Genomic DNA, 12,669 nt, shown 5'->3' with positions numbered 1-12,669 from the left:
AGTTTCGTTTGGTCAGCAAGACGGCTCTCGAAATACTTCTCGTATTCGTCGCATTCACGGGCGAAGGAGTGCCGGACATAACGAACGCAACCCGATTGGCCGATGCCATTCACGAAGAAGATCAATCGACAGGTAAGAGAGGAGAACAGTGGAATCCCTATAATTCAGACCGTTGGAGCCCGTGTCTTACTTGAATGGTGTCCTCACCCGTCTCTCATATTTATTCTAAAAAGATCCGCATATCATCTCTCTTGTGCAGGATGTCAGCCGTGGGCGTCGCTGATGAGCGTCCTGTCGGAAAGCGTGGCGTCGTCGGAGACGGACGTCGTTCTGTCCTGTTTGACTCTGATAAATAAAGTAGGCGACGCTGGCACAACGCGTCTCGATTTAAAAACGTCCATGTTCTTATAAAGGTCCTTGATGGATTGACGGACACGTCTAGTTTCTACGAAGTGGTGGACAGTATAGAAGCTCAGGGAATGGACAACCTCATTGGAGTATTCATCTATATGTATAAATATATATATGTAAGTAATTTTTATTTTTAGAAACTGAAAGCGAAAGACGACGCGAAAATTCGCGATCAGATTGAGATGTACGACGTAAGTGCGACGACGACGACTCGCTGCTTCTAGAATTTGCCTCCCTTCAAAAGAGCGATCTTTAGAAAGCAATCGAAGAAGAATATGACATAGACAAAGTCCAAGGCCCCTCCGGGTAAAACGATTCAACTTTCGGCTGTTTCGTGCACCGTAACTTCTCTTTAGCACCATGGGAAAGCGACGGAGTACGACACCGAGTTCTTCTCGTCGCCGAGGCACAAAGAGTCCCTCGCCCGCCTTGAGGCCCTCTGGTGGCCGCGCGACGACGACGTCGTCGGATGGCAAACCAATAAAACCGCTTCTGTTGGAAGCGTCTCCTCCTCCTCCTCCTCCTCCTGCTACCACGACTGCGACTCCTAGTTTGTCGTCTAAACGAGACGATGTCGTCAAAGCGGACGTCGTCGTTGCCGCCGTTGAGACGAAGAAAGAAACGGCGCCGCCTCCGCCGCCGCCTGCTACTCCGCCGCCTCCTTCGCCGTCGAAAACTCGTACGAAATCGTCGTCGTCGCCCGAGCAGAAGAAAGTGAAGAAGGTCATCACGAAGAGGCAATTGAAGAAGAACGTCGCCGAGAAACGAAAGAAGTGAGAGAGCGAGAGACGACGGACTTGGCTTCGCATTCGCAGTTTTGACTGTCTCTTCTCTCTTTCGCAGGATTGCTTCCGAAGCGGATTCCGTCGGCGGCGAAAGTATCGCCGTTCCGAACGGCAATGCAACGCCGATCAAAGACGAGCCCAAGGAGGAATCGAAAGCCGTCGGAGTGCAACGGCAAAAATCGGGCGGCAATCTCAAAACGGAGATGACGACTCCGTCGAACGATCGAATCCCCCTAGAAACGATTGAAGAAAAGACGTCCGTCGCCGCGACACTGCCACCTTCAACTGCAACGGCGGCGGCGGCGGCGGCGGCGGCGGCGGCATCGCCATCAAGTCCAGACGCTAGTCCACTGCGATCGCGAACGATGTCGATGACGCGTTGGAAATCGGCTATTCAGCAAGTGAAGGAGAGACGCGAGTCGGACAAGCAAACGGAGAAGCTCGACAATCTGTTCAAAGTGTGGAAGCGCGCCGGCGAGAGCGCGTCCGCGCCGCCGCCCGACGACAGCGCGTTCGAGGACGGCGATCGCGACTCGCCCGATCATCTGCCGACCCGACGCGAAGTCGTCGTCCAGGGCAATCGTAAGCTCGTCGTGAAAAATCTCGAATTCATGGACTTGCGCGATTCGGACGACGAAGACGTTCTCGCTCCGCCGAAGCGAACGTTTCATTCGAGCGGCGCCGTCGCTCCTCCGCCCGGCGGAGCGGCGCCACCGCCTCCTCCTCCGTTGCCCCCAGGCGCTGCTCCTCCACCGCCGCCGCCTCTCCCGGGTGGACCTCCCCCTCCCCCTCCTCCGCCACCAGGCGTCGCCCCTCCGCCGCCGCCGCCGCCGCCGGGCGTCGCTCCTCCGCCGCCGCCGCCCGGCGTCGCGACCATCGACGGCGGCAGTCGGAGACGACGAAAGATGAAAAAGATTCATTTCGGTAAAGTGATGTTGCCCGCTCCGGCGAACGGGGTCGTCGTGCAATCGCCGGCTGCCGTGGGGATGAACGTGGCCGGCGGCGGGCGACCGACGATATGGAGTCGACTTCGACAGAAGGCGCTAGTGAAATTGGACGAGGAAAATCTCACCGAGTTATTTAAAGAGAGAGTAGTCGAGAAAAAGGCCGATAAAACCGTAAGAATTGGCCCTCGAAGATATATATATATATGACTCTCTCTCTCTTCTACTGGCTATGTTTTAGGATACTAACGAGTCGGATGGTCCAGCAAAGAAAGAGCCGTTGCACGTGCTTGATCACGGACGCGCACGGACTGTCGGCATTTTGATTCGAAAACTTCCGCAGTATCGGCACATCAAGGCGGCTATAGTCGGCATGAACAGCTCGTTGTTGAACAAAGAGGGAATAGAGGTGTGGGAGACGTTGTCTTATTAGTGCACTGTCCAATCTTTCCTTTTAGTCGTTGTTAAGAATCAAGCCGAGTAGCGAAGAGTTGCAGGACATCCAAACGGCTATGAAGTCGCATCCAGGTCGTCCGCTTGGCGACGCGGAACAGTATTTGCTCACGTTGAGTTCTATTCCGGAATTGGAGGCGCGACTGAAGCTGTGGGACTTCAAGTTGAGTTTTGCCGGTGCCGAGGACGACATCGCCGAGGATCTCATGGACATGAAGGAGTGCATTAGCGAGCTTAAGACGTCGAAGACGTTGGAATGGGTCATGGCTACGTTATTGGCCATAACGAACTTTGTCAACGGGGCTAAGGTAGTCGGAGCGGTGGGTCCTTTAGTCAGGGGAAAAAAGGCTATCAATTTAGGCGGATGGTTTCGCTCTTGAGTTTTTGGCTCGCGTGCACGACATCAAGGACACGGTGCACAAGCAATCGCTGCTCTTTCACGTCGTCAAGATCGTCCACGAGCAGTATCCGGACGGAACTGACTTGCACTCTGAGCTTCCTCACGTACATCAATGTGCCAGGGTGAGTGGGACCTAAAAGTATTGAGTGAACGACGTTACTGAAAACTCGCTTTTTTATAGGCCGATTTTGAAAACATGATGAAAAACTTGAAGAAATTGGAACAAGAGTCGAATCAGAGCTGGGAGTACCTCAAGGTCGTATCGAAGCACGAAAGCTCTCAGGAGTTGAAGCTCCAGTAAATGACACCGGCTTCTATTTGTTACTATTTCCAATATTGACTCTTTTCTTTCTTAGATTGGCCGACTTTTTGACTGACGTAGCTGAGCGCATTCACGTGCTGAAAGTCATTCATCGACGCGTAACGAACAGATTCAAGAAATTTCTACTTTACATAGGCATGAACAAAGACCAAGCGGCCAAAACGAAGGTCAATACAAAATGCGTCTTTTTCTTCCTAAAAAAACAGATAAACGAACTCTATTTTAGAACGAGGACATCTGCAAGATCATCAGCGACTTTTCGCTGGAGTATCGTACGGCAAAAGAGAAACTGGTCTCCATGGAAAAGAAGGAACGTCTCCGCAAGACGAGAGGACGAAAGATTGTCGACGTGAGTTGTCCATATTTGTTTCGATCCCGCGACGAAAATAATAACGTTTATTTAGGAGCTCGCACCTGGAAAAACGCCTCAGCAGCTCGAGAGCCCAAAAAGGAAACTGCCGTCTTCGGCGTCAAAGCAGGAGCGCGAAAAATCGCCGACGGAAGACGACGAAAGCGGCGATCTCATGTCCATGCTGGCCGAAAGCGTGATGCAGGAGAACCCTAAGAAGAAACGCGTCAAGCGAACGAAGAACAGCAAGACGAGAAAATCGCGTAAATATACTACTACTGTACATATGTAATATATACGCTGAGCGTTCGTTCTTTTCTAGTTCGCCGAACGATTCACGATCAGAATCCAATTATGGAAGCTCTGAATTTGTTTAAAGACAAGGACAAAGACAAAGAAGGCGTCGAGTCTTAGTCTAAGACGTGGTGGTAAAACTTCGTCCTTCTCGCGTTCGATTTCGGTTATTTTCAATAGGTGTACATATTCAAACTGTTGTTTCGCGAGTCAGTGGCATTCCTGCAGGTGGGGATATCAGCCAAAGCGTTATAGAAAAACTTGCTAGTCTGATTAGTGTCAGCTGCACTTGCCGTTAGGTCGGGTTATGCGGTATAATTCGAAGAACCGTTTCTCATGGCTTCGAATGCTGATCGAAATCGACTCTCCCTTCGCTACGTTCCTTTCAATATCGCTCCCCTTCTGACTCGTCCAATCCCAACGTTGGAGACGAAGGATGACGGCAATCGAGCCGCGGAGCCCAAGAGGCGTCGGACTCGATTTGGCACGAGTTTGATATTTGTCTTGCTCTCGTGCGTCTTCTTTTCGTCGCAAACGCTCTGCGTTCGACTCGTCGGCGTGGATCCCGTCTTTTCCTTCATGGTTCGTTGCGTCGTTCAAATTGCGTTGTGCGTCCCGTGCATCTTGCACTCGTCGAGTGCAACGTTCTGGGGTCTACCGGGTCAGAAAAAGTGGCTCGTCGTCGTCGGACTGTTCAGCAGCCTGACCGTCGCCGCCGAGTACTACGCGTTTCAGAATATGCCCATTGGCGATGCAACCGTTCTCGTTCTCGGTGCAGCTCCAGTGTTCACCGGAATCCTCGGTTGGCTGCTTCTTCGAGAGAAGTGGCCCGTTTTAGACATTATTGCCGCGTTGCTGAGTGCAGTCGGCGTAGCACTGATTGCACGACCTGATTTTATCTTCAGAGCAAAATCAGTCGCGAACCAGACGAACGCGACGGATTTGCCCACGTTTTCTGTTCCCCGTGGCCTACCTATCGTCATTGCCCTGTGTGCAGCGCTCACCACTGCCTTTGGTTTTCTGGCGGTAAGAAAACTAAAGAAAAAAGTCGATTTTCTAACCGTTCTATTTTATTCGGCGCTCATCGGTGGACTGGGCTCCGTTGTCTGGTTCTTTATCAAGAGAGAAGATGTTTTTCTGAATTGCAATTTCAAAGAGGCGCGAGCTTTGCTGCTCTGTATCGGAATTAGCGGATTCCTGGGGCAAGTGACGTGCACGAGAGCTCTTCAACTGGAGAACGCGGCCACAGTCGCTTCGATTCGATATCTCGACGTCGTTTTGGGATTTCTGCTAGAACTCGCGCTTTTTCGAGAAGAAATCACCGCCTACAGTGTTGCAGGAGCTGCCATTATTTTAGGGTCAACAGTTACCGTGTCAGCTCATAAATTGCGCCGAAGCAGGAGCAAAATTTGATTGATTCGCGTTCATGTTGTCTATTATAAACACAGAAACGACCGACAGTTACACAGGACATCGAAAAGCAACGGTTTCGAAGCGTACGTACGGGACCCTTCAGCACGAACGCAACTCGGAACAATCGTACGAAAAACCAATCGAATGCGTCGTCTACATACATATGCATGACTAATTAGATACAATCTCTTCCCTTTGAGTCGTTTTTCGAGCCCATGCGACGTCCTAGCCTCGCGCGAGTGTAGAGCACCTAAAAAAAGAAAAGATAAAATCTGTTCAATATGTCTGTGTACGTACCTTTTTCCAATGCGTTCGCATTGGCATTAACCAGGCCACACCGCGTGGAGGTTCGAACGCAGTTAGTGGCCCAAAAATGTTTGGAAGCGAGACCTTGCTTCAAAAGCCCAAACACGACCGGTACGGCCTGGATCGAGAACGGCTCTCCCCCACCGTCCCCCCGACCGCGTCGTACCGGGGCCTCAGAGAGGCCGTAGCCTTTCGGGTTGGAAAGATAGAATTTTTGCACAAAGAACCGAGGCTACCGTGATGGGAGAGGATTTCCGAACGATTGCCGAGTCCACCGATGGAGGGTCAGCGTGTTTGATGTCCTGGGAGGTCGGGTCATCTTCAGGGTATAGATTACTAATCCGAGTGAGGAAATACCACGAGACACTGGGCCCCCACACGTTTCTTTGGCAGTAAGTGGCAAACCTTAGCCAGACGCCCACTTGGCTTTAGCGCGGCACGCCTGGCTTCGCAACCCAAGCCTTCCACGACCCATATGACCTCCCAGTGCCGAACTAGCGCCGCGAGAAGAACTCGCGCGACGCCCTTCCACTGCGCCTGACAGTTTCCGTAAGGAACGGCATGACGACACGCTTTCTTGAGACCAACCATCAGCTTCCCCAGCGCACGATCAACCTCTAGGGTTCAGCCCGTTGGCATCCCCCACCCTTTAGCAAGACTGAAGATTGGGCGTTGGCCCAGTCGCTTATATATCGAACATGATGCAACATCCGCTGGTGACCTCACTGTGATCAATTCGTCAGGGCAACGATACGCTGATTTGCTTCTGAAATTCGCGCTAACTTTTCATGTGCTCTTTGCGTGACCAAATTCTTCGATTTAGGCGCTAGAAACATGGCGGCTCCGCGATTTGCCGACCACGTGTATCGTCTTTTTCATTTGGATAAGGATTTCCACGTTTCAACGGTATTCTTTCTCTTCGTAGAGTCTTCGTTTCGCGCGCAAGCGAAATTCCCGGCTTCGAATCTCAACTGGCGATGTCACTGCGATTTTTGCCTTCGCGAGCAGTCTCGGGACGATTTCCTTCATCGAAAACGTCGTTTGGAACGGTCTGTGGGAAGAAGAGGGAGAGGGGGGGAAAAGAGAGCGAGCATTGCTACTAGACGGCATCCTCGTCGCTCGAAACAACATGGCGCACACGAACGAATGGCCGATGAAGTCTATCGGGAGCTCAATCGAGGTAAACATTAACGGGGGGCCCCCTTAGTCGTTTTTGGCTCGCGCCTTCACGCCTTCATATGGAAATTCTTAAATTCGTGCACTTTTATCGTGAAAAAATCAATCTGACGGTGATCTGTACGTCTAGATCAAAGTAAAGCCAGTGATTCAGAACAGTTGGCCAGTCCCTTGTAATTTCACTGTAATTTATTACACTAGAGAACAGTTGGCCAGTCCCTTGTAATTTTTCTGTAATTTATTACAGGAAAGAACAGTTGGCCAGTCACTTGTAATTTCCTGTAATTTATTACAGGAGAGAACAGTTGGCCAGTCCCTTGTAATTTTTCTGTAATTTATTAAAGGAGAGAACAGTTGGCCAGTCCCTTGTAATTTCACTGTAATTTATTACAGGAGAGAACAGTTGGCCAGTCCCTTGTAATTTCACTGTAATTTATTACACTAGAGAACAGTTGGCCAGTCCCTTGTAATTTTTCTGTAATTTATTACAGGAAAGAACAGTTGGCCAGTCCCTTGCAATTTCACTGTAATTTATTACAGGAGAGAACATTTGGCCAGTCCCTTGTAATTTTTCTTTAATTTGTTACAAGAGAGAACAGTTGGCCAGCCCCTTGTAATTTCACTGTAATTCATTACAGGAGAGAACAGTTGGCCAGTCCCTTGTAATTTTTTTGTAATTTATTACAGGAGAGAACATTTGGCCATTCCCTTGTAATTTCACTGTAATTTATTACAGGAGAGAACAGTTGGCCTTGTAATTTCACTGTAATTTATTACAGTAGAGAACATTTGGCCATTCCCTTGTAATTTTATTACAGGAGAAAACAGTTGGCCAGTCCCTTGTAATTTTCCTGTAATTTATTACAGGAGAGAACAGTTGGCCAGTCCCTTGTAATTTCACTGTAATTTATTACACTAGAGAACAGTTGGCCAGTCCCTTGTAATTTTTCTGTAATTTATTACAGGAAAGAACAGTTGGCCAGTCCCTTGCAATTTCACTGTAATTTATTACAGGAGAGAACATTTGGCCAGTCCCTTGTAATTTTTCTTTAATTTGTTACAAGAGAGAACAGTTGGCCAGCCCCTTGTAATTTCACTGTAATTCATTACAGGAGAGAACAGTTGGCCAGTCCTTTGTAATTTTCTTGTAATTTATTACAGGAGAGAACATTTGGCCATTCCCTTGTAATTTCACTGTAATTTATTACAGGAGAGAACAGTTGGCCTTGTAATTTCACTGTAATTTATTACAGTAGAGAACATTTGGCCATTCCCTTGTAATTTTATTACAGGAGAAAAGAGTTGGCCAGTCCCTTGTAATTTTCCTGTAATTTATTACAGGAGAGAACAGTTGGCCAGTCCCTTGTAATTTCACTGTAATTCATTACAGGAGAGAACAGTTGGCCAGTCCCTTGTAATTTTTTTGTAATTTATTACAGGAGAGAACATTTGGCCATTCCCTTGTAATTTCACTGTAATTTATTACAGGAGAGAACAGTTGGCCTTGTAATTTCACTGTAATTTATTACAGTAGAGAACATTTGGCCATTCCCTTGTAATTTTATTACAGGAGAAAACAGTTGGCCAGTCCCTTGTAATTTTCCTGTAATTTATTACAGGAAAGAACAGTTGGCCAGTCCCTTGTAATTTCACTGTAATTCATTACAGGAGAGAACAGTTGGCCAGTCCTTGTAATTTTTTTGTAATTTATTACAGGAGAGAACAGTTGGCCAGTCCCTTGTAATTTTTCTGTAATTTATTACAGGAAAGAACAGTTGGCCAGTCCCTTGCAATTTCTTTGTAATTTATTACAGGAGAGAACATTTGGCCAGTCCCTTGTAATTTTTCTTTAATTTGTTACAAGAGAGAACAGTTGGCCAGCCCATTGTAATTTCACTGTAATTCATTACAGGAGAGAACAGTTGGCCAGTCCTTTGTAATTTTCTTGTAATTTATTACAGGAGAGAACATTTGGCCATTCCCTTGTAATTTCACTGTAATTTATTACAGGAGAGAACAGTTGGCCTTGTAATTTCACTGTAATTTATTACAGTAGAGAACATTTGGCCATTCCCTTGTAATTTTATTACAGGAGAAAACAGTTGGCCAGTCCCTTGTAATTTTCCTGTAATTTATTACAGGAAAGAACAGTTGGCCAGTCCCTTGTAATTTCACTGTAATTCATTACAGGAGAGAACAGTTGGCCAGTCCTTGTAATTTTTTTGTAATTTATTACAGGAGAGAACAGTTGGCCAGTCCCTTGTAATTTTTCTGTAATTTATTACAGGAAAGAACAGTTGGCCAGTCCCTTGCAATTTCTTTGTAATTTATTACAGGAGAGAACATTTGGCCAGTCCCTTGTAATTTTTCTTTAATTTGTTACAAGAGAGAACAGTTGGCCAGCCCATTGTAATTTCACTGTAATTCATTACAGGAGAGAACAGTTGGCCAGTCCTTTGTAATTTTCTTGTAATTTATTACAGGAGAGAACATTTGGCCATTCCCTTGTAATTTCACTGTAATTTATTACAGGAGAGAACAGTTGGCCTTGTAATTTCACTGTAATTTATTACAGTAGAGAACATTTGGCCATTCCCTTGTAATTTTATTACAGGAGAAAACAGTTGGCCAGTCCCTTGTAATTTTCCTGTAATTTATTACAGGAAAGAACAGTTGGCCAGTCCCTTGTAATTTCACTGTAATTCATTACAGGAGAGAACAGTTGGCCAGTCCTTGTAATTTTTTTGTAATTTATTACAGGAGAGAACAGTTGGCCAGTCCCTTGTAATTTTTCTGTAATTTATTACAGGAAAGAACAGTTGGCCAGTCCCTTGCAATTTCTTTGTAATTTATTACAGGAGAGAACATTTGGCCAGTCCCTTGTAATTTTTCTTTAATTTGTTACAAGAGAGAACAGTTGGCCAGCCCATTGTAATTTCACTGTAATTCATTACAGGAGAGAACAGTTGGCCAGTCCTTTGTAATTTTCTTGTAATTTATTACAGGAGAGAACATTTGGCCATTCCCTTGTAATTTCACTGTAATTTATTACAGGAGAGAACAGTTGGCCTTGTAATTTCACTGTAATTTATTACAGTAGAGAACATTTGGCCATTCCCTTGTAATTTTATTACAGGAGAAAAGAGTTGGCCAGTCCCTTGTAATTTTCCTGTAATTTATTACAGGAAAGAACAGTTGGCCAGTCCCTTGTAATTTCACTGTAATTCATTACAGGAGAGAACAGTTGGCCAGTCCCTTGTAATTTTTTTGTAATTTATTACAGGAGAGAACATTTGGTCATTCCCTTGTAATTTGTCTGTAATTTATTACAGGAGAGAACAGTGTGCCAGTCCCTTGTAATTTTCCTGTAATTTATTACAGGAGAGAACGATTGGCCAGTCCCTTGTAATTTCACTGTAATTTATTACAGAAAAGAACAGTTGGCCAGTCCCTTGTAATTTCACTGTAATTTATTACAGAAAAGAACAGTTGGCCAGTCCCTTGTAATTTCACTGTAATTTATTACACTAGAGAACAGTTGGCCAGTCCCTTGTAATTTCACTGTAATTTATTACACTAGAGAACAGTTGGCCAGTCCTTTGTAATTTTTCTGTAATTTTTTACAGGAGAGAACAGTTGGCCAGTCCCTTGTTATTTCACTGTAATTTATTACACTAGAGAACAGTTGGCCAGTCCTTTGTAATTTTTCTGTAATTTATTACAGGAGAGAACAGTTGGCCAGTCCCTTGTAATTTCCTGTGATTTATTACAGGAGAGAACAGTTGGCCAGTCCCTTGTAATTTCACTGTAATTTATTACACTAGAGAACATTTGGCCAGTCCCTTGTAATTTCACTGTAATTTATTACAGGAGAGAACATTTGGCCAGTCCCTTGTAATTTTTCTTTAATTTGTTACAGGAGAGAACAGTTGGCCAGCCCCTTGTAATTTCACTGTAATTTATTACAGGAGAGAACAGTTGGCCAGTCCCTTGTAATTTTTTTGTAACTTATTACAGGAGAGAACATTTGTATATTCCCTTGTAATTTCACTGTAATTTATTACAGGAGAGAACAGTTGGCCAGTCCTTTGTAATTTTTCTGTATTTTATTGAGAGAACAGTTGGCCTTGTAATTTCACTGTAATTTATTACAGTAGAGAACATTTTGCCATTCCCTTGTAATTTTCCTGTAATTTATTACAGGAAAGAACTGTTGGCCAGTCCCTTGTAATTTTCCTGTATTGTATTACAGAAAAGAACAGTTGGCCAGTCCCTTGTAATTTCCTGTAATTTATTACAAGAGAGAACAGTTGGCTAGTGCCTTGTAATTTCACTGTAATTTATTACAGGAGAGAACAGTTGGCCAGTCCCTTGTAATTTTTCTGTAATTTATTACAGGAGGGAACATTTGGCCATTCCCTTGTAATTTCACTGTAATTTATTACAGGAGAGAACAGTTGGCCAGTCCCTTGTAATTTCACTGTAATTTATTACACTAGAGAACAGTTGGCCAGTCCCTTTGTAATTTTTCTGTAATTTATTACAGGAGAGAACAGTTGGCCAGTCCTTTGTAATTTTCCTGTAATTTATTACAGGAGAGAACAATTGTCCAGTCCCTTGTAATTTCACTGTAATTTATTACAGAAAAGAACAGTTGGCCAGTCTCTTGTAATTTCACTGTAATTTATTACACTAGAGAACAGTTGGCCAGTCCCTTGTAATTTCACTGTAATTTATTACACTAGAGAACAGTTGGCCAGTCCTTTGTAATTTTTCTGTAATTTATTACAGGAGAGAACAGTTGGCCAGTCCCTTGTAATTTCACTGTAATTTATTACACTAGAGAACAGTTGGCCAGTCCTTTGTAATTTTTCTGTAATTTATTACAGGAGAGAACAGTTTGCCAGTCCCTTGTAATTTCCTGTGATTTATTACAGGAGAGAACAGTTGGCCAGTCCCTTGTAATTTCACTGTAATTCATTACACTAGAGAACAGTTGGCCAGTCCCTTGTAATTTCACTGTAATTTATTACAGGAGAGAACATTTGGCCAGTCCCTTGTAATTTTTCTTTAATTTGTTACAGGAGAGAACAGTTGGCCAGCCCCTTGTAATTTCACTGTAATTTATTACAGGAGAGAACAGTTGGCCAGTCCCTTGTAATTTTTTTGTAACTTATTACAGGAGAGAACATTTGGCCATTCCCTTGTAATTTCACTGTAATTTATTACAGGAGAGAACAGTTGGCCAGTCCTTTGTAATTTTTCTGTATTTTATTGAGAGAACAGTTGGCCTTGTAATTTCACTGTAATTTATTACAGTAGAGAACATTTTGCCATTCCTTTGTAATTTTCCTGTAATTTATTACAGGAAAGAACTGTTGGCCAGTCCCTTGTAATTTTCCTGTATTGTATTACAGAAAAGAACAGTTGGCCAGTCCCTTGTAATTTCCTGTAATTTATTACAAGAGAGAACAGTTGGCTAGTGCCTTGTAATTTCACTGTAATTTATTACAGGAGAGAACAGTTGGCCAGTCCCTTGTAATTTCACTGTAATTTATTACACTAGAGAACAGTTGGCCAGTCCTTTGTAATTTTTCTGTAATTTATTACAGGAGAGAACAGTTTGCCAGTCCCTTGTAATTTCCTGTGATTTATTACAGGAGAGAACAGTTGGCCAGTCCCTTGTAATTTTTTTGTAATTTATTGCAGGAGAGAACATTTGGCCATTCCCTTGTAATTTCACTGTAATTTATTACAGGAGAGAACAGTTGGCCAGTCCTTTGTAATTTTTCTGTATTTTATTGAGAGAACAGTTG

At 44.6% G+C, this 12,669-nt stretch overlaps 2 protein-coding genes across 2 annotated transcripts in view; both read left to right on the top strand.

Moving 5' to 3' along the window:
- Positions 1-4,229, top strand: part of LOC136184537 (FH1/FH2 domain-containing protein 1-like) — a gene marked incomplete in the record, with an annotated part of 4,928 nt that extends 699 nt beyond the window's left edge. Inside the window, 16 exon segments of the mRNA XM_065971441.1 lie at positions 3-132; positions 260-357; positions 414-497; positions 549-602; positions 668-717; positions 768-1,184; positions 1,255-2,314; positions 2,382-2,549; positions 2,599-2,901; positions 2,954-3,115; positions 3,175-3,290; positions 3,350-3,482; positions 3,542-3,664; positions 3,720-3,927; positions 3,987-4,092; positions 4,139-4,229. Coding sequence (XP_065827513.1) covers positions 3-132; positions 260-357; positions 414-497; positions 549-602; positions 668-717; positions 768-1,184; positions 1,255-2,314; positions 2,382-2,549; positions 2,599-2,901; positions 2,954-3,115; positions 3,175-3,290; positions 3,350-3,482; positions 3,542-3,664; positions 3,720-3,927; positions 3,987-4,078 — 3,198 coding nt within the window.
- Positions 4,139-5,651, top strand: LOC136184548 (solute carrier family 35 member G1-like). Its single transcript, XM_065971458.1, has 2 exons — positions 4,139-4,186; positions 4,236-5,651. Exon 2 carries the CDS (start codon positions 4,295-4,297, stop codon positions 5,369-5,371), a length of 1,077 nt encoding a protein of 358 aa, XP_065827530.1. The 5' UTR covers positions 4,139-4,186; positions 4,236-4,294; the 3' UTR covers positions 5,372-5,651.
- Positions 5,652-12,669: the final 7,018 nt, after the last annotated feature.

Source organism: Oscarella lobularis, chromosome 3 (genome assembly GCF_947507565.1).
Source record: "Oscarella lobularis chromosome 3, ooOscLobu1.1, whole genome shotgun sequence".
Classification (NCBI taxonomy): domain Eukaryota; kingdom Metazoa; phylum Porifera; class Homoscleromorpha; order Homosclerophorida; family Oscarellidae; genus Oscarella; species Oscarella lobularis.
Note: the sequence above shows the minus strand (reverse complement) of the source record. Positions and strands in the feature narration are given on the sequence as shown.

Bases quoted from the DNA above. Each gene is read 5' to 3' on its own strand.
- LOC136184548 (XM_065971458.1), top strand. From the start codon at position 4,295: ATGGCTTCGAATGCTGATCGAAATCGACTCTCCCTTCGCTACGTTCCT.